Source organism: Epinephelus moara, chromosome 22, assembly GCF_006386435.1.
Source record: "Epinephelus moara isolate mb chromosome 22, YSFRI_EMoa_1.0, whole genome shotgun sequence".
Lineage (NCBI taxonomy): Eukaryota > Metazoa > Chordata > Actinopteri > Perciformes > Serranidae > Epinephelus > Epinephelus moara.
The window spans coordinates 10,212,652-10,234,913 of record NC_065527.1 but is presented as its reverse complement, the minus strand read 5'-3'; the positions used below and the strand labels follow the sequence as shown (position 1 = coordinate 10,234,913).

The 22,262-nt window shown below is 41.1% G+C and overlaps 1 protein-coding gene across 3 annotated transcripts; it reads right to left on the bottom strand.

The window, feature by feature from the left end:
* On the bottom strand, positions 1 to 19,350 carry smad10a (SMAD family member 10a). Of its 3 annotated transcripts, none has more exons than XM_050034812.1 (13): positions 19,069 to 19,350; positions 15,256 to 15,328; positions 11,753 to 11,996; positions 10,448 to 10,622; positions 10,236 to 10,259; positions 9,171 to 9,380; positions 8,832 to 9,089; positions 8,406 to 8,507; positions 8,105 to 8,158; positions 7,629 to 7,812; positions 7,117 to 7,285; positions 6,710 to 6,848; positions 1 to 6,432 (listed from the first exon to the last, which is right to left on the bottom strand). In XM_050034812.1, exons 1-13 carry the CDS (start codon positions 19,070 to 19,072, stop codon positions 6,221 to 6,223), a joined length of 1,848 nt encoding a protein of 615 aa, XP_049890769.1. In that variant the 5' UTR covers positions 19,073 to 19,350; the 3' UTR covers positions 1 to 6,220. The 3 variants fall into 3 exon arrangements, with proteins under 3 accessions (XP_049890769.1, XP_049890768.1, XP_049890767.1); XM_050034811.1 differs by having other exon boundaries at positions 9,171 to 9,383; positions 11,753 to 11,993; XM_050034810.1 differs by having other exon boundaries at positions 2 to 6,432; positions 9,171 to 9,383.
* Between the last annotated feature and the right edge of the window lie 2,912 nt (positions 19,351 to 22,262).

The following is a 22,262-nucleotide window of genomic DNA, read 5'->3' as shown; positions in this document are numbered from 1 at the left end:
TATTCTAATGTAGCCAAATCCAGTTTTTTTTTTAGTACATATATTCTTGTAAGTGTCAGAATAAACATGTTTAATGTTTTATGAATGGGATGATGTATCTATTTTTCTCTCAGATTGTGTCACCAGTTGGACACTGAACATTATAAATGAATGGTAATGGTTCATCCGCGATTTCTTATATGAGATGAAATCAGATTTGATTCAGTAAAAATAAATAAAATAGATAAAAAATAAATGAATTAAATACCTGTAACCCAAACCTGTAAAATAAGATTGGTCATTTTCCAACACATCCTGACCATTGATCCTGACAGACATTGTAGCTCCCTGTGATTTTTCAATATGTGCAAGAGAAAGACTTTATCCAGCCCTCTATCTGTGTGCACTCAGCACAGTGTAGGGACCAGCATAGTCTACGGTGAGGATGTGCAGGCTGTGACGAACCAACAGGAAGGTGCACAACTGTTTAGTTAACTCTGCAATTCAATGTCAGTCTTTCAAATTCATGCTATTATGATGAATCTAGTTATTGTTATGATCATTATTATCACATTAGAGTGTCAAGAAATGTTGGCTTCAATCAGAGAATCCTATTGGTTTTTCAGGTCCCTACAAAGATTCATTGAGAACAGTATTAACTGTCTGGTCCCAGTTCAGACTGTAACAGCAATATATAAATACCACTGATGCAACAAATATTAAAGGGACAGTTCACCCCCAAATCAATAATACACATTTTCCTCTTACCTGTAGTGATGTTTACCAGTCTAGGTTGTTTTGATGTGAATACAATGGAACTAGATGGCACTCAGCTTGTGGTGCTCAAAGCAGAAATCACTACCTGGTTACTCAAGACAATCCACATACCTTGCTGTGAGCACTACACTACTACCGAACTACATCTGACAACTGTATCACCGCACAGATGAAAGTGTGCGTCCACTGATAGCTCACCTAGCACCACTGAGCTAGCTAACGTTACAGCTCAGCTGAGGAGGACGCCAGGAGATGTAAATTAATGCTTACATCTTTACACTTTTAATGTCAGGAGCACAAGCCTCTCATCCATGAGTAGATGCACGCTTCCCTCTGAGCAGTGACATCATCATCAAACTGCTCACAACAAGGTCTGTGGATCATCTTGTTTCAAATATATTTGTCGAGTGCCATCTAGTTCCTTTATCCTGGGGAGAAGGCAGACATCTCTATGGCAGATATCTCCAACAAAAGTAAGAGGAAAATACGTATTTTTTGAGGGATGAACTGTCCTTTCAAAAAGGCCAAAGGCCATGAATTGACGCCAATTTCTCAAAATAGTTGCCAATGGCAACCTGTCAGCAGTTACTGCCAAGCCCTGTATATAAAGACTGCTATTACTGTAAACACAAAAGACACTCATATAAGGAGAAGTGTCATCTGTGTTTACACTGACACACTGCTCATTATTTACGCATTTGCTTTGGTCCATGCAAAAAGACGACATCATCGCACAGCAGCACCTGTCTGATGAGGCTCAGAATAATGTGTGCTTGCAGATCGGCACCACCAGGATAAAATGATTGGATTGATCAGTCAAAGTATTTTTTTGTTTTCATTTTCAAGTCTTTTTATTACAACGCGTTTTTATACTGATACATAGTCTACTGTATTCATACTATCAAACCACAGAAGTGACAACCAACCATATTAATCAACCATTGTGTGGAGCAGTCAGGTTTCACAGTCGGGTTTCACAAACGTCAGACCACAGATATGAGGTGGACTTGAGAATGCCTTCTTTGCATCCAAATTTGAGCTCTTGGAGAAAGCGGCCTCGGGTCTGGAGAAACTGGGATGCTTTATTTAACGAGTCATCATTTCTGAGGTGTTTCCTGGAGAGAACTGAGTCATCTGGTTGTAATTTTGAGGAAAACAGAGACAACGTTCTATTGGTACACTTCCAATTAACTGCTGGTGTAATCCAGTCTTTTTTTATTTAATCGGTACAGAGCAGTTGAAAAATGTGACCTCTGTGTAAAGACAAGCAAACAGTCCAACCTATGTGGAGAATAAAGTGTCTGATAATCAATGAATAATGAATGTTTATCTGGGTTTATATAAAGAAAGCCCTACTTTCCAAATGAAACTGTACTTTCAAGGACACTTCCTTGGAAATGATTAGGAAATGACAGACTCATTAAATGAAGCGTAACCCAGAAAAACTTTTCAGTTGGGCTAAATGTAAAAAGACACACAACAGTAAGATAAAAACAAAACAAAACCCTGACAAGCTGTCCTGCAAACAACTGGATAGTACCAGCTTCATAGAGTCAAACTGCAGGTTCAGAAGCAGTAATGATACAATGGAGCTTGGTCTTAATTGTCTAGACATTTTTACACATAGAGATGCACAAATAGGTGCTTAATGGAAAGCATTTCTGGACACATCATGGAAATGGAGTGATTTGATTGTAGAAAGATGGGGATAATCCTCTGATGATGATGATGATGATGATGATGATGATGCTCAATATCTGAGAAAGCCTACTTAAAAACTTGTACCTCCCTGAATATGGGCAGAAGAGAACAGATAAATATGACATCTATTTGTGTTGTCCATGCTAAGATTAAAATAGTGCAAAGCGTACTCATTCATAGTTTACACTCACAAAAGACTAAGGCAATAAATAATACTACTCAGGTATGATGAGTGCTTTGTTAATAGTTTTTCTATCTCTATAAACCAGTTGGACACATTGTGAACTACACAGATACCTGAGGGAACCACAGAATACCATCAAAAGATTTTGAACAGCTGAAAACCAAATCACAATGTGCAACATGAATCTTCATGTGTCGAAAGACAAACTTGTGTCTGTCTTACAATCCAGTGTTGGTGCATCTACGGTTGATAACAAAAAGGCACAAATCACAAATATGCATATGGCTGATGTTTGTAAAGCAGCTGAATCAGATGACAAATGTCTCGTCTCACCGACCCACGGATAAAGTGGTTGGTACATTTTTTTCACATTTGGATCTATATCGACAAACATACTCCCTGTGTAGCACAGTTGGATTCGTCCAAAGATTGTACCTTTTGACATTGATTACATTTGTACCCTTTTGTTGGGGCAAGTCTGGTGGATGCATCAGGAAAGCAGATCTCTTTCTACATGGTACACTCAGCCAACCTGCGATCTCAGACCAGTTCTTTGAACTCTGATTTGTATCCTCCTTCTGTGTTTATGTTTCTTTTTTTCTTATCATTTAGAGAACTGATTAGCTCTTATCATGGCTGCCACTGAATCTTCCAAGTCATTTCACTCAGTTAGGAAAAAAAAAAAGATTCAACTGAGCCAATCCTATAAATGCTGCTCATGGTTCTAACTCCCTACTCATTTTACAATCATTTCAAATAAAGAGCGCCCTGGTATTACAGAAGCAATCCTCAAACTGCTTTCAAAGCACAATGACGACACTTTATAATAACCACTATCAATAAATGGTGAATTGATAGTATATTTAATATTGTTAAGTAATCATTAGTAATGCTAACAGTTTATAGTTGCAGACATTAATTAATTCATTTTCCGTAACCACTTTGAGGGTCGCAGTGAGGCTGGAGCCTATCCCAGCTGACACTGGGCGAGAGGCGGGGTACACCCTGGACAGGTCACCAGACTAGAGACAGACAACCATTCACATTCACACCTACGGCCAATTTAGAGTCACCAGTTAACCTGCATGTCTTTGGACTGTGGGAGGAAGCTGGAGTACCTGGAGGAAACCCACGCAGACTCTGGGAGAACATGCAAACCCTGCACAGAAGGGCTCCCCCACCCTGGGTTCAAATAGGAACCCTCTTGCTGTGAGGCAACAATGCTAACCACTGCACCACTGTGCTACCAGTTGCAGACATTTTACCATTTTGTATACTATATTATGTTTTTTTTAATGGTTAGTAATTAGTTTGTAAAGGTCTATAAACATTATTTGGATGGCTATTAAAAAGATGCAACGGATGATCATAATACCTTGTTTAATTGTTAGTAATTACTGTGTAGTGCATTTAGAAACATTGCAACTTAATAACTGCCACCCAAATAATGTTTAGAAACAGTCTACAAAACAATCACTGACCATTAACAAGTACTTAAAGGAGCAGTGCCTCGGATTTAGTGGCATCTAGTGGTGAGGAATGCAGATTGCAATCAGCTGAAACTTCTCCTGGTTAGAATTCCTTCAGTGTTCATTGTCTTTTCCTCACCTAGTTGTTGCTAGCCCAGCACCTGCTAATGTGTGTTTCCCTTTTTTCTCTGATGACTTAAGATCCAGATGTTCAGGAGGTTTTTACCGCGAGCCAAATTATCCGCAGAGGTCTCTTCTCCAAAACAAATGGACTTGGTGATATCAACTGGTAAAAATACTGAAAAATGCAGTGTCACATTTAAAATCAGTGTTTTTCTGCAATGTTTGGCTTAGCAGGCTGCTAATTACAATGGCTGACGTGAAAACGCAAGTGCAACTAGTCCTATCTAGAGCCAGTGTTTGGTTTGTCCATTCTGGTCTACCGTAGAAACAAACATGGTGGGCTCCGTAGACTAGGACCCGCTCCCTATGTAGATATAAACGGATCATTCTAAGGTAATGAAAACACGACAAAATCCTATTTTCAGGTGATTATACACTAACGAAAACATACTTGATATATCATATCAGACATTTCTGTCAATATATCCCCCTAAATCCTACACACAGAGCCTTTAATACAGTATATAAAATATTATAATGTGTGCAACAATAGACTGTTAAAATATTTATTATAGCACCACTAAAATAAGTAAACATTACTAATTATCATTTCATTGGTTGCTAACAGTGAAACAATTATCAACTGATTATTGATGGCCATGTAAAATATTACTAAACAGGGTTCTGGAGGCACTGGAAACAACAACTCAGAGTTCAAATAAACTGCTAGATGCACGTTGGGAGTGAACACACAGTAGGTGATGAAATCCTCAGCAGTCAGAGCAGAGAACAGAGAGGCACTCAAGTTTCTGTCTCTCAAGCTGCGGATGGTTGTTTTCTATTAATCATTACAAGTTACTGTAACCTTCTTTTTTGCTGTCAAACTGTAGAGTATAACTAATGTTCCACATATCAGTCAAGTTATCTAGTACTGCTACTGCACATCACAGCACGGTACGTTATAAACCTAAATAAATACAAAGCTTAGTGAGAGTCAGGGTCCTATTGCAGGGCTGCACTGATTGACTTCAGCCTGTCAGTGATGAGAGTGTGTGCGCTTCAGGCGGAAAACTAAATTGTGAGTTTGCACTGTAGTTATGAGGTATTTTGGCTTTGGTGATTCACACCAACCATTTGGTTACATACAGGGTAGCACTGTTTCATTACCAAGAACAACAACAATACTTTAAAGCTAAATGTTTTTGGCTTTTTAGTCTTTTGGTACAAAAATAATGTAGCTTGAGCTGAGCGTAATAAGAGGGCTAACCAGCTATCGATGCTAACAGTTTGAGTTTAGTTCAACATACAGTGAAGAGCGCAGTACAAGCACAGAGATGACCTAACACTGGTTCCCTTAATCCATACTTAATCAGTTCTGTTGTTGATAAGACGTTAAGAGAACTGTAATGCTGTTTGTATTCACTGTGAATTTACTGACAGCATTTTCCAGAGGTATGCGGTTCTCTTTTTGGAGTGTTTTTCACTCCTGGATAACTTGTGTTCATGCAGGATTTTTAAGTGTGTGTGTGTGTATTCCATGAATAAATGTGCAGAACGCTCCTACACTTAGAGGAAGTCCAAATTGCATATTGGGGAACTGGATTTGTGTAACACATCCCTGGATTTTTACAGTGCATACAAATGTCTTTAGGACAAAGACAAGTTGGTCAGAATTTTACCCTTCAGAGCTCCAACTCCCTTGTGTTTGACTTTAGATTGTAGAGTAAAGCATTAAAAAATCATCAGCACTTTTATGTCTGTGTGGCTACAGACATTTTGGTTGTAGTGTGTGTGTGTGTGTGTGTTTGTCTGTGAGGCAGCATGAGTGATGTGTGCATTGATTGTTACAAGCATATTGTGTTGTTGGTCATCCATGTGTGTTTTTCATTGATTTGCTTTGTGTATCAATTAGTATATTTGGCAACGTGTGTGTCTGTGTGTGCACATTCAGAGAATCCAGATTGGAATTTAAACATGGTCGCGGTCCTCAGTTAGCAGGCCCTGGGTCTGCCAGTGGCATAGTGTGCAACACCTCATCCAGAAGCTGTAGAGCGCGGTGCAGGTGGACCTCCACCCAGCAGGGCGTGTGTTTGATGCTTTGCCGGGGGTAGTCGGGCCCCCAGCCCTTCACGAAGCTGAGCCGCAGGATACACAGGCGCCTCAGGTCATCCACGCCAATCCCCGCTGCTGCAGACAGACCTGCGAGTGGGCAAGAGAGTGAAATCATGACCCAGTTACTCAAGATAAATCCACAGTCCTCATCCAAACTACATCTGCCAACCGTATCACCATGCAGAAGGAAGTGTGCATCTACTCATGGACGAGAGGCTCGTGCTTGAGACATTAATGCTGAGTTTTTTAAATGTATTTTTTTGGTGCTTTGAGCACCACAAGCCAAGTGCCATCTAGTTACATTGTACACTGCACCATACACCTTGCATTTCAATTGGCTTCCACCAGCGTCAACAACACTTACTAACTGCAGGTGCGATGCCTCCCACGCTGCCTGGACCGGGAATATTTCCTGCCACAGCAGCTGCCTGTGCAGCAGCAGCTGCCTGAGCTGTTGCTGCCTGCTGCTGCATCTGTCTGTGGCACTGCCGCAAGTCAAACACCTAGCCGAGACACAAGCAGCTTACATTACAACATCTGAAGAAGCATGGTGCTGTTCATTCTTTAATAACACTTTACAATAGCTCACACAGCTCCATCTGCACTTAGCAATGGCTCATTTGAAATGGATGTGTGGCTTATTGGTTTGTGTCATGCCACCTAAAAGCTTAATATTGCTCGCTGATGTCATTTAATAAACAGAATAGTTGAATAATTGAAAAACAGAGAATATATGTATGTGTGGTTTCAGTGTGTGAGCTGGATTCAGACCTTGATGTAGGCCCCGGGGTAGATCTTGTGCACAGCATCACCTGGCGCTCGGCCCGCCTCCCTGTCGAGGTAGTAGCTCTGTACAAACACAGCGTGGTCGCTCATACAACGCATCCACACATCGCCCTCACCACGACACTCCAGCTGCACGCCTTTACCTATATGCAACCTGAAACGCACAGGATAAAAACATCAGGACAAACAGATATAGAACCTCCCTTCATCATTTTTATTATGTATTTGCCTTTGTTGGACAGATGACAGTGAAGAGGCAGAATGAATATGGGGGGAGACAGAGGGGTATAACATGCAACAAAGGTCTCAAAGCTGGAATCAAACCACGGATGTTGTGGTTATACAGCATGTGCTGTAACCAAGTGCTTGAAATGCATGTGGACATGTAGCCTTAAAAAGCATGTGGTGGAAGATGACACTCTTTAGAGGGCAGCTCATTCAGAGGCCATCTTTGGCCGAGGTGACCTTGCCATCTTGAATCTACTTAAGAGACACACCTGGCTCTCTCGCTTGCGTCTGTGCGGTGGACGTTACTCAGCTGGCCGAGGCAGAAGCGATCACCTCCTGACGGATCTACATAACCGTCCACGGTTACTACAGGGCAGCTGGAGGGCACCTTGAACATCTCACCCACCTGAACATCCATTTCAAAGTAGGAGATAGAGCACCAAAACTCTGGTCCTGCGATGAAAACAGAGCAAGCAATTTGTGGGTCGGATCTCCTGCCACCTTTGTGACTCATCCTGTCACAAACATTGTATTCATCTTAGCAGACACTGGAGATAACTTCCAATACGCTATTAAAAAATATACATAGATCATAAACCTTACAACCTACATTGCGCAAGCTTTACCAGCTGTCAACGTGGACAACCAGGATGTGCCAATCCAAAAATACTGTATGGAATCAGCGTCAGCATTATTTGTTAGCAGTTTAATGTCTTTATATTTGCACAGTATAATCATCTCTAACCTGGATGGTTGGACACAGAAGGAGGGAAAGAGGTTGAGCCGTGATGCTGTGACCCTGAAAGCAGAGGTATGAGTACATTAGTGTGAAGCAGAGAAAAACAAAGCTGTACCCAACTCTGAGTTTTCCAGGCATAAAATTCTTAGCATGACAACATAGTGAGTAAGTCAATTTTCTATGACTGAAAAACATCACAATGTTCATTATAAAAAGAGCTAAAAAAAATGGGCAGTGTGAGTTTGGGAATGTCAAAGAATTAAAGTGAACATCATGTGGAACTCTTGTGTTTTAAAGCATATCTTACAGTGGTGGTTCGGATGATGGAGAGGAGGTTGTTGGTGAGCACGCCCATTCTGCTGAGGTCCCACGGGAGTGTAGGAGGCTGTGCTGCTGCCTGTCCAAACCGCTGGATTACAGGGAAGTAAAGAATGTTCAGTGTGACTAGCGTTCATTAACATAAAGTAACAATTTACAGTGTCCCTTGACTCATCAATATATTATTGATCATTATCTCTGAATACATGACAACATTTTTCAGCCGACTCCATCTGCTGCTTGTATCAAATATTTATGAGCAGCCATTCATTGAGCCATAGAAGCCCATCAAATCTATTTCACCTTGAAATGGTGTCACTGCAACTTTTTTGCCTTATTTCACGTTCACTGTGTAAAGAGAAAAAAAAACAGATGTGCCAAATATGCAGGTGTGTGTGTATATGTGTGAACTCACTGTGGAAGGCAGCCTGGCTCTGAGAGTGTTTATTGCTGCTGTATCCGTTCTGTCCGTGCGAGTGAGAAGGAGGTAGGGAGGGTTGCTGTGGGTGGGGGGGCTGTGAGGGTTGCTGGGAAGCCTGTTGCTGAGGAGGGGGTTGGGTTGGGCTCGGAGGTCTCGGTGCCGGGGTCATGACTTGAGCCTGTGGAGATGCAGTCTGGAGACGGCCATCACTGAGACCGCCCTGCAGTGGTAGCATTGAGCCGGAGCCAGACACTGGAAGGAGAGCAGAGGAACACGTCAGGCCTGACTTCAACTATCTCACCTGTAAATATATATACAGTATGAAGAGCTGACCTTTGGGTGACACAGGCAGGTTAGTGTATCTGGTGACAGGTGGGGGTCCGTGGGGCTCAGAGGACAGCTGTGGGGGAGGCAAGGGCTGACCGTAGTGGTCTGTGGGAGGCAGCTTCATGGCTGCTTGGTGGTCAGACAGAGGCATGCCAGGCGGGAGGTCCATCTGTATACAGTCATGGATGTACTCCTCTTTGATCAGGGCACCTGATGCTGCTGCAGGAGACAGGAGGAAGAATCACTATGTTGATACCGAACTAAATCAGGTCATCAGCGAATTTGAATACAAGCAGCACCTGAATATCATTGGTGTTCAGGCAGTTAACATTACAACAAACTAATAAAAATGTCATTTTTGGTTATTTATAGTCAAGTTAGGGCCAGTGCAGTCCATTAAAGGGACAGTTCACTCAATCAAGTACATATTTTTCGTCTTACTTATAGTGCTATTTATCAGTCTAGATTGTTCTGGTGTGAGTTGCTGAGTGTTGGAGATACCAGCCGTAGAGATGTCTGCCTTCTCTCAAATAAAATAGAATTAGAAATACTCAAAATTGCTAAAAATGATGCATTTCGCTCAACAGCAATGTCTCTTTCTAGAAATTGTGACTTCAAGATAATCCACAGACCCTGTTGTGAACAGTTTCCTGTAGGAACTATTTTCTTCCTACCGAACTAAACCCAAGAATCATATCATTGTGCAGAGGGAAGCGTGCATCTACTGCTATCTCACCAAGCATGAGCACCAGCCTTTTGTCCATGGCTGCACGCTTCCTTCTGAGTGGTTAAAGCTCATTAAAACAAATAGTTCTAACAGGAAACTGCTCACAAAAAAAGTCTTATGACAGGTGTTATAACAACATTACAGTTCAGACGTCACAAGAGCACTTATTCATAGATAAAGCTGACGAGCAAATTCGGCATCATATCAATGTAATGCAGAGCATGTGTGAGGGAGGAATTAGCTTTAGCAACAACATGTCCTACAGTTTGATCAGATGACAAACAGTAAATGTGTGCTCGCGGTATCCTTTAAGTCATGATGTGGTGCAGCAGATCGGAGCTCACCTGTATTTTGAAGGCTGAGACCAACTATCAGAGAAGACAGAGAGAGGAAGAGATGAAAACTTCACCAACGACTTCAAACAGAAAATGACACATCACTGAAAACTCGCCTCAACAGGATGAGATTTATAAAGTTAGTTGAACTAAATGTTTTTCAGTCATAACATGAGACATTTTTAGCACAGAGACTGTTGGGAGGTATGAAGCTGACCTACCAATGCCTGGTGACACCACCCTCTCATAATGGTAGGGGTTGACGCATACATTGTCGTACTTCAGGTCAAAGGCGTACTGGCAGAACTTGACATGCTTGAGTTCATTTTTGTGGAGGTCGGGCCAGCGCCACAGCCGTGCATAAATGACGTGAGGAAAGCCCTTCCTCCCCGCCACCTGAGGAGAGAGTGCAGCATCATTACACCCTCTGTCATGCTCACTGAATCTTAGTCTATTTGTCTGAACAGCAGTCTACATTTATGAACACCGCTTTATGGGTCTCTTGTACTGCGACTTCAGTGCTCAAAAGCAATTTTACTTGTAACTTTACAAACTGTTTTATCTATAAGCGATTACAGAAAAACAACCAGAGACTTAAGTTAACCCTGTTTAATCTGCCTTGATCTCAAAGTTTTGCGCACATCCTCTAATGCCACACAACTAAACTCCTGTTTCCAGGATAATTGAAATGCTGGCTCGGGCTTCAGCTTGTTGACTCTGTCTCTACCCACAGCAATTTTGTCACGAGTGCCCGATCGATACTGCACATGTGCAATTCTCAATAGTAATGAGAAGGAAGCGAGATGGCTGACTCCTTAGCTATTTCCATCATCATGCTTTCACACCACAAGCAAAACTACACCAGAATGTGGTCTGAAGCAGACGGAGACCCTCCATTTCAGCTGTTCTCAGTCCAGTTGTTTCAACCGCTCCAGAGTTTGCTTGACAGCTTTCACACTAGCCTAAACAACCCCAACCAAAAGGGCAAAAGCACCAGAGTCCATTTGAAGCACACGAAACAGGTTAGGTGTGAATGAAGAAATTAGATATGAGATGTTGGCTTTTGTCTCAAACTTTTTGTTAGCTGTACCTCAGCGCATTTTAACTGATTGATCACCTTTAAAACTATGTACAGCAAAATGTTGCCACCTGCTGGATATATCCTACAAACAAACAGGCCTTGCATTATAGGAAATATCAATGCTTTTTTTTATTTTTTAGAATAACTATTCAAATACTCTGAATATATAAAACACATAAAATGGTATTAAGATCAGCCTGAATGCATGAAAAAGCCACCTGAATGGAAGAATGACCACAACAATCCAAATCAAGCCATGAAATTCCTACACTGCAAAAAAAATCCTGACTCCTTACTGTAAAAATATGAAGGTGAAAATAAGACAACTGAGATATTCAAGAGAAACATACGGAAGATAGAAAATTAACCTGGAAGTAGTGCATGTAGTGTAGCAGTGAAAGCTGAGCAGGCGCTAGTGCAAGCTAGGTGTCTGAGGTGCACTAACCTGCAGCCGTCCGTCCAGCGTCCTCTGGATGGTGACACACTTGCTGGGATGGACACCATTGGTGGTGATGGCGGTGATGAGCGAGTCCAGCTCGTCCTTCTTCTCCTTCAGCTTCTTCACCAAGCTCTCAATGGCACGCTTGGCGAAGCCCTCGTTCTCTCCGCCCTGCCGGTGGCACATGAGGCTGTGGACGATGCTGAGGCAGGCGTCATTGCTGCTTGGAGGGTTCACTGACATGATGCTGCTGCAAACAAGACACAAGAGGAAGGCTCGTTATATTTAATGAACACATATTATCCACTCTGGCCTACTCATGCTTGCCCTTGATGGATACTCTGGTATGAGGAATATATCCTAAACACCCTTCTCTGTGTGTAGATCTCATGTGCTGGTGGAAATGTGGTGAAAAGGATTTTCTGGGAAAATTTCTGCAACACGCATCTGCCTCAAGACCAGTTGATATCCCAGGCACAATCATATCGTTGCTGTCAAGTTTTTAAAAATTGTTCTCCTCTCTGCTGCTGTCAGTTGTCTGTGTAGGTCGAACATATGTGACCCTCCTCCACCCCATCCACCTCCAGTCTCCAGCTCATCACTGCCCAGTTCTACTCCTCATCCCATCATCCTCATCTTTCAGCCATCCCTCTCTTCACCTCCACCACCAGTGTCTAGACATGGGGGAATATTCCTAAATTAATCACGGCTTCTCTACCCCCTGAATATTCATGACGCAATGGGGTCTAATCGCCAAAGAACTCTTCACATTCCTCATATTGTGCTATGTATGCTATTTTTGTGTTTCAGTGCCATAATTCTTAGCAAAGATAATGCAAACCTTATCAGATATAACACTCCTTAAACATAGCTACTGAGGATTCTTCCATAAACTTTACAAGCCAATGGCAGATCTTTTTTCTCTGGTCTTAAAGCAGCAAAAAGGAAGTTTGTAATTAGATTCTCCGTGTGACTGTATCGTAAACTTTCTTTAGAATTGTCCATAATTGTCGGTAATGTTAGTGAGTTAAGCAGTGCGTTATGCATAACATCATTTCCTGCATTCTGGTGAATTCTCATGCACCAATTTATGGTGAAAATGTCTCATTCATGTAAAGGAAAGCACAAAACGCAGGCAGCTGGAGACAATTAAAAATATGAAAATAAAAAAATAACAACCGCAGCTAACGTAAGTGCTGCACAAGTTAAAAGAATGGCACACAAATATATCACAATATGTACACAAATATAAAACAGAATAACACCAGCAAGAACAATTACATATGTAAAAAGATTATAAATGACTAACATATTAAAACCACTACTAACAACCAAAGGCTATTGACAACATATATAATGCAGTGAGGCTCTCAGGCACTCTGTATTCTGCCACTCCTCCAGCTCTGCAGGAGGCGAGCAATGCTACCTGGTATGATGCGCACAGGGAATTTCTGGCATCTGGCTTGCAGCTCGCATTTGAATTTGACCTCTCCTGAACTATGGCAGATTTCTTCAAAAGAAATGTGCAGTCTTTCCTACACACGAGTGGTGTCTGGTGCTTACACGCTGCTGTAGGTGTCAAGGTTTCATTCCATGGTTTGAAAGTACCTCATCACACAGGACACAGAGAGGTTGTGGTGGATCAGCATTGGTTGAAGTGAATCTGAACATGATGTAATCCTCTTTATATTCCCTCTGTTTGCTCTCTGTCTTGGTTTTTCTCCTGTGAACCAGTCGGCTTGACCAGTGTCTAAAACAGCCAGCTGTTGGTTTTGTTTTGGCCATTCGGGATACAGTGAATGGGTTTAAATACTGTTTATGTCTGTAAAGGTGCATGAATTTAGAGGTTAAATTTGAACCAGGCTACTAGTATTTTTAATTTGCCTGAAATGAAATTGGACTGTATACATTTATTACAACATACTCTGGTATATTTACTAATAAAAAAGGACCTTTCAAAAATATATTTTATCATTAGACAATGCTTCAAATATGGATGTTGCTGCAAAGAAGCTACAAATCCTAAAACACGGATGCCAGGCAGCACAGACGATCTATACAATCAGCACAGTTTCAAGGTGGACACCCAAGATTAGAGTCACCAATGCAGTCTCTTAACAAATTAGTTATGGCATTGAATAATGGCCAGAAAAGTTCACCTTTGACCTTTTAGATAAAAAATATTATTATTTGTCTTTTTTGACATTTGTGTGAATTGTTTTCATATTTAGCACTGCATCATGGCAACAAACGTTTTTTGTGAGGTCACAGTGACCACAGAATTTTAATAAGTTAATTTTTGAGTCCAAGTGGACGTTTGTGCCAAAGTTGAGGAAATTCCTTCAAGGCATTGAAGAGATATTGCGTTCACGAGAATGGAATTGACGGACAGACAGCTGTGGCCGGCATGGAGGCATAAAATCAGTGCCCACAATTAGTTCACATACAGAGTATTCCGCTTTCAGAAATAGAACCACTTCCTTATTAATGCGGGAAGCATGGGAAAGTTTCTTAGGACCTACTTTATCTCCATCAGCAAGGAGAACCTCCTCTAATGTCACACCTGGATCACTCCATGCCAGAGGGTCAATTATGGCGTCCCCCTACCCCAAGGAGTGGGACACCATCCTGCACCCGAAAACATAGCCTAATGATCAACTGTTTCTCAACGAACTGATATAACAATCGCACAGAAGAAAAAAGAAAGAACCAATGGCATTAAGGATAATGCAGTCAAGCCAGATGCTGATTTATCAGTGAGGTTCGACTTGGTCGTACTGCCCCCCTGACCTTCTTACAAGGCTGCCAGTTGCCGTAAGACAATGAAGCAAACCAGTGTTCAAACAAAGCCCTTGAAATTATGCTTTTATACAGCATACAGTGCTGGTAAATTGGAATAAATAACATTTTATATTTCATCTGGGCTGTTACTGTCCATTGGGGCTGGTAGAAAACAAGCTACTATGTCTTTATTTAAAAAGCATCTCTCTAGAACATATCCATATTTACTTATGTACGGCAGCTGTGGCAGTCTTGGTCAGAAACCAGGACAGCAGAATGGTATCCTCAGCTTAGTGCATGTCAGCCAATCGGATATTATGTCACCACCCGGGACACATTTCAATTTAAAAGTCTAGTTTTCAATATCATGTTCAGATATGAACAAATTCTGTGCCAACTTGCAAATAAAAAATATAAATTTCCAATTTCAAGTCTTGAAAAGCTCAGGAGATTGGAAATATGGACATCTATGATCCAGTTAATAATGCTCTGATTACGCTATAGTTATTTCAGTTTCACACCAAAGCCAAGCAGCGTCACACCCATGTTCAGCCCATGTTGGGAACAGGGTTGTGGAGTCATGGACAGTTAAAATACATTAAACCATTTAGACCAAAGCTCACTGTGTACAGGGCATATCAGCTACCTTGCTATATGTTTTGGTCATTTGAAGGTATTACAGTCGATGAGATGTCGATGCTGTCTTATATGTTTGCCGTCTTGCTTACCTGGTATTAAGTTCAGCCAATGAGTGACCAGAAAGTTCATTGGCATCATGATGGCCCAGCTCTGAATCAGTCCCTGTAAGTAGAGCACGGAAACCTGGTGTTAGAGGATGTCAGTTAAGTGTAAAAATCCTACAGTTATTAGAAGTTATCAGCGGTAAAAGACATAGTAGCCTAGATCCTTTACTAAAGTCAAAGTTGTAATACCACAGTAATATAGATAATAATAATGTGTACTTTGTGAGCAACACATAAAAAAGAATGGCTAAAAGCCGAAAAACGCCAACTCTTTAGTTTCTCATGTTGCAAAGTGATCAATGTATTTGGTTAGTCCAAACTGAGATAACCTTGATGACATCACTCAGGTGTTTCTCTCGCAGACCTACAGAACATTTAATATAGCTGTTTTCACAGGCTGAGTTGTACTCCCTATCATAGGTCGCAAATTTTAGGGTAAGGGTTGACGTCCCCGTCATTATTTAGAAAATGAAAGTAGCAGAGGACTTTTGTTTTGGCATTAAAGACATTTAGGCTACACCATAAATTGATGTAGAAATGCACAGAATGGTGCATTTACATACAATGTACCAGAATGCAGGAACTTTAGTGTTTGATGCTCCAAATTTTTTTTTTTTTTAAACCTACGACCTTTATGTGTAGAAGTGTTGGGTTGTCCCTTTGAGTAAAAGTACATTTGTATTATCAGCTAAATCTACTTAAAGCATCAATAATGATAGTTGCTTTACTGACTTGCTCTTAGCGGTTATGTACATCTGACCTAATCATCCTACAGATTCATCCATGACCAGTTTATTTACATGCTCGCGGATTTTCACTACACTGTCTTCTACGGAAACTAACAAAGCTAAGCGCACTGGCAGATTATCCCATGGACTATAGCAAGTAATGTCACTTTGAAGATGGGGAGCTTAATCAAAAGGAAGAGGAGACACTACGAACTGAGGCAGAAATGCGTCAGGAAACTGGTGGTGTTCATGCACTCACTGCTCTCCTGTTGGCTGAGGAGGACACATTTTGCTGCAGAGGGTGGCACCTGTTGACAATAGCTCCGATATACGTACATAGATCCCTATGCAGTGATCCAACATGGCCGTTCCAGGATGCTATTTTCTGTGTTTACTTTGGGTCGGATTTAGAGATTGAAATGATTCATATTAAAGATTATGTTCATTTGGAAAACACTTTGATGGGACTACACAGGAATTTCTCTTTTATGTTGTAACTGCTAGAGAGAGAGCTGTAATTGTTAACTAACTGGGGAGCTTCTTTTATAAAGAACAAAAATCCTCTGTTTTATATGTCAAGTCTTGATATTTCAAACTAACTTAGTATAGCTGAAACAATGAGTTATGTTCGTAATTTCAAGTCGTTTTTACATGGAAACAGCTAAGATGGATTGATTTCAGCAGCTGAAATGTGAATTTTTTCTGGTCCTCTTAAGCTTAGTTCACATTACACGATTTTCACCCCGATTTTGACGTTGCAGAGGATCTTGAGAGCCACCTTGGGTCAGAGATGAGTCGTCAGATAGTCTGCCACAACGAGTCCTCATGTGTGAACAAGCCTACGGGCAAGTCGCCCCCTCGTCTGCAACTGGGACTGGATATCTGGCATGCTAGAAAACTGGAGAAGTCTGACATGACTGACAAAGAGCATCAGCCAATGAGAGGTGGGATACGTCCCACGTCAGCACGCAGGAGGATGGAAGAAATGTGAGGAGGACAGGCCGCAGAGCTGCCACTTGCCAGGTCCACTTATTAGCCGCGACTTTGGGCTTGTTTCTAAAGTGGAGTTGCTTATTTGGGTTTGCTCTCTAAACGTCACCTTTCTCTCTATATATCCATCTAATAAGTTATTTAAATGCATGATAGTCGCTTCTTTTGGGCTTGTTTCCATAGCCCTGGTTGCTTGTTTCTCTTCAAAGATCTGGCAACACTGACAAGCCGGCAAGCAACAACAACAATGACGGCGTCCACATGATCACGGGGAGCACGTTGTGTTTGGACCCAGGCCCTGGAGGCAGATCTGATTCAACAATGGGAAGAATATCCATGCCTTTACGATGTATCATCTCCAAGTCGTCTCTATGCGTGACAAAATGTAGTTTGGTGACATCACTGCATTATCTGGGGCTCTGTCGGCGAGGGCTCGGTGGAGAAATCTTGTGGTGTGCACACACACGTCGTAACACAGTTGGCGAGACTCACGATGACAGAAACACACGTCGCCAAAAGATTACGACTCAAGACTGGTCAGCCAGTCGTGTAATGTGAACTCGCCTTTAGTCTTTAACACTACATCTTCGGGTTTTGGACTGCTGGTTGGAGAGAAAAAACAATCTGAAGATGTCACATCAGGCTCTGGGAACTTGTGATGAGCATTTTTTTTTACTGTTTTCTGACCATTTTAAGACTAAACAATAAATTTAACTGAAGTATAATAAAAATGAATTGAATAATAAAACAATTGTTATGTGCAGCTCCTTTAACCAATTAGTGTCTACACCTGAGAAAAAAAAGTATAACTGAAATCTATAACCAATCGCTTCTAGTTTTATGGCGTACTGCAGTTCTGTGTGTTTATTTGTGCAACTGGTATTGCTGTAACCCTGGCGAAGCCATTTCTCAACGGTTGTGGGTACAATCACTGTCAAACACAGCACTGTCTCTCTGTTTCATAACTTTTGAATATGTTAAAAAGTGGAAGTGTTATGACAGCTGGATCGCTGTCAGTGTTATAGCTTTTGTAAAGTGTCATAGTATAGTATGTCATATTAAAAATGTCATTAAAAATTATAAGTCACTCTGTGTGCACCTAACTCATATGCCAACCTTGAGGTTTGGGTCATAGGAGGTGTAAATTGAAAATGGTCCCCCCAAAATGCTAGATAGGTGATTACAGCCCTGACTGGAATGTAGTGGAGAAATATACTCAAGTCAGTTACTTCAAAGCTGTACAGTAGAGTACGTGAATAAATGTCCTCAGTGACCTTACAGCCTAACATACCTGCAACATACATGCATTTCATTTGAACACTGAAACTTTCCCTTAGTTTTTCAATCCAGATATTTCCATTTACAACCAATCAGACTGCACAGGGAGATCAGCTAATGGTGTAGGATGTCCTGCAGCATGGCCTGTTAATACAGCGTAATAACTCTGCATATGAGCAGCCTAAACACTGAAAGTCACAGGTAGGCCTAACTGTTGCTACCTGCATTCACACGCACACCACACACCTCCCATCCCTGTCTCCTCTTCAACATAATGCTGTTTACCATGCGGGCCCTAACGTGTACAGCCTATATGGCACCAGGAGGGCCCAACACTTGAAATGAAAACTTCCAAAAATGTGATTTGTCAAGAGATCTGAGCCTGTGTGCCCAACGCAACCTAAGCAGTGTCCAGGCCATACATTCACTTCACTGACATCCCATACTGGTTAACATGCGTCACGATGAACCCTTTCTCAACATGTTCAAGACCCAGCTGATCTAATACATAAATGCACAGCCTATAAAACACAATGATAATAAGAGGGACTCGTTTGTCTGGCTGCTTTAAGTTAGGCGAATACAAATAAATAGAGTTCAACCTCGGCCAGCATGAGCGGCACCATTGAAACACCGAGACAGCACAACAGCATTTGTTGCGGATAAAAGCAGGTTACAGTAAGCAACAATTTAGCGTGCTAATGTGACTGACTTCCCCCTCGTATCCTCAGTTATCCTGCCTGGCTGCAACACCGGTGAGAGCAGCGGGAACAAAAGATGGAGATACATAGTTTGTACTTACACATCAGCCGGAGTGGAGAGAAGAAGTTGGACAGAAAGATCGCAGATAGCTGTACGTGTTGTATGTGTTGACCAGAGCTGCTGTCTGTGTTTATACTCCTTTGTATTACACCTCTGTATGCATGTCTCTGCGCTTACAGGACTCCTCTGAACGCCTGTAATGTGGCGAGATGAGGTTTATTTCGCGTACGTTTCGCTGCGCTAGCTTGGTGTTTTCTCGGTTGTTTTATCCTTTTATCAGCCCCGCTGTCTCCTCGTGCATCCTGTCTGCTCCCCTCGCGCACGCCACAATAACAATAGAGGGGAGACGTCGTGCGCGTCAGTGTCTCGACATGCTGCAGCCAATGGGCGCCCGGGTCTCACAGGGACCACCGCTTTGGGCCAATCACGACGCGGCTCTCACAGCAGGGCCGCGAGCCAGGGTCTGTCTGGTTCGTCTAGATTGACAGGTCCGCGAGACTGTTTTTTTAAGGTGGCGCCGCTGAGATTACCCCCCCAACACACACACACACACACACACACACACACACACACACGGTCTGCAACTGTTATTTGAGCAACACTCCACTCTTTTATGGTCAGCGCTAACATGCTTAAGAAAACTATGACTTATTCTGTGTTTACCCATTAGTACACAGTCTGTGACCCCTCATCCTTAACTCAAGTGTTAATGGAGGAAATATATCAGCTCAGTCCTGCATAATTTACAAATCAATGACAAACAATGCGTCTTGCACTGCAGCCTCCTCAGGTTAAGTAACCAAATAGAGTGTAATTCAATGTGAATTTTACTTTCAAGAGCATGATGGGAGCTCCACATCGATTTAAAATACTGATATGCAAGTACTCTATTTTCAAACAAATATTTTGCTATTCCATGACAAAAAAAATCAATAAATACATTTGAGAAACCTTCCAAATTATGTCATATTATGTCATGTATAGTCCACCCGATTGTGATAAATTTCAGTAGGACTTAGGGGTAGAGGAAAAAACAATACAGCATATTATGGCATTATTTTTGTGTGGCAATGTCCTATCATTACATGGATGCCAAGTAACTTTTGGTAGTCTACCAGAATGATATAATCAGTTGCTTTTTCAGTTCACTGGATACATTCTGCTGCAATAAAAATGACTTAAGTAAGATGCATAGACTAATAACTTTATCTTATTAGATAAAAATATTAAAGTGTTTTCCTTTGGGGGCATCATTTGCAGTAATAAATCACAGTACTCAGCAAATTGCAACACATTATGTATCATGGGGCCTCTGCTGATTCCCGAGCTTAAAGTCCTCAGATAATGATACCACATCTGTCAGTAAATCCTTTCCTTTGACCAACACTTTGAACAAGACAAATTTAAAGACTATTTAAAGGATTTAAAGACTAATAATTTTATATGAAATGTGGATTTCCATGTTGACCATTTCCATAATGTCAAATTGTAATATAGTATAATGGCTAGATGGAAGCTCTTCACTTTATGGGTCCATTATTTTCTAATAATTTTATAATTATTTTGTCCATGTGTCCTGTAGTTTAATAATAACTATAGGTAAAATAGAAAGAGCGTCACATAGGGACACTTCCAATTAATTGCCAGTATAAAATGTCAGTTCACAGCAGGTCATCTGAACATGTCTACAGGCAAGAATACAATTAATCACACACACTTGGGTTTAAATGAAGACATTCTTTCAAGTAAACTCTCTATAACTGTCAAAAATATTGCATCTCTCTTCCCTAAAATCAGAATCCGGTGTATGTAGTTATTGTTTTAATAGACAAAGATCTGAAGCTTCATAAGCCACTTTAGGATAGTAACTAAATTAGCAGTTTGTCATCTCAACACATTACATAATTACAAAAACATTGCCTCGGTAGAAAACAGCAATTAATTTATTATTGTTGATCCTCTGAGAATTAATGAAACCTTCAAGAGTTTATTTTTTTATTAACTACAATTCATATATAACATATGGGACAAGAACAAGGCTCCTTCCTAGGTGTCCTTCAAGTACCTAATGTTTCAGAATTACTCCGGTGCAGCTAAAACTATGGAGGAAATATCTACAGCTGCCAAATTGGTGGGACTCCAGGCTCAGACGGATGACCACTAGAAATGAAGTTTAAAAAGTGCTCTCCACTCTCTTAGATATGTTTACAGACTTGTTTAAAGGGAATCCTGCCTCACTAAGAGCAGCCCTCATTACACTGCTACCTAAACTTTGTAAACCATGTAACATGAATACCTAAGACCTAACCTAATGTGGATTTAAAGATAGAACCTACTTTGCAAAATGTTGTCTTAAAGGCTCAAAAGAATTATGTCAGAGGTAACTAACAGTGTACAAGATGGATTTATATTAGGCAGACAATGTCAGGAGAGTGCTAGATACTCCTCAGGAACAGGAGACTTCCCTTCAGAGGACTGGGAAGCAAAGGCTAAAGCACTGTTAATATTCAGATTGCCGCAATACATGGCTGATGAGGACACAGTGACACCAGAAAAACTTAGATATGATGCTGCTGCAATCCCAGGTTTGTGTATTACGTGTCAGCGGAAAAAAAGGAATGTCTGGGAATGTGATAAAGTGATTGAGTTCTGGAGAATGTATACGACATACATTTTACATTTGACCCCAAGCTTTTTCATTCTAGATTTACATCCTTATAAACCTTCCACAATTATTGACACCTTAGATCTTTGTCTACTACTTGCATACAAAGTTATCTCACGCTCTTGGAACAGTAAACCAAAGTCATTAATTAGAATAAAGAGCTGTCTGTGACTCTACAGTGGAGTAACAATCACTCTTAAAACATTTGAGGTAATTTTATACACTATATGAAGATTGTTGGTCTAAATGATGTGATAAATTTGTAAATTCAGCAGTCCTCTGAATGGTTTGAACTTCTGTGAATACTTTTTTGTTAATGTCAACCAGCTCTTTGAGTTTATCACAACGTACAAATACTGGAACCCTTTTTTAAACTTTTACTTTATTAATGTGCTTTTACTTCATTATTTAACCATTTTGTTATCTTTTGAATATCTGACATGCACAGGAAGGCCTAATTCTACTGTCACGAAACATGTGCCTTTGACATTTTCTTTTCCTTTGCTTCTTCGTTATTGGGAGTTATTTGAAAAGTTTAATAATGTTATCACTGGGGGAAAAAAAGGTGC

Bases quoted from the DNA above. Each gene is read 5' to 3' on its own strand.
- smad10a (XM_050034810.1), bottom strand. The intron at 10,623-11,752 runs GTTAGTGCACCT...CTCTCTCCTCAG, and splicing joins CGCTGGACGGACGGCTGCAG to GTGGCGGGGAGGAAGGGCTT. The intron at 9,090-9,170 runs GTCAGCTCTTCA...CTCTCCTTCCAG, and splicing joins CCTGCCTGTGTCACCCAAAG to TGTCTGGCTCCGGCTCAATG.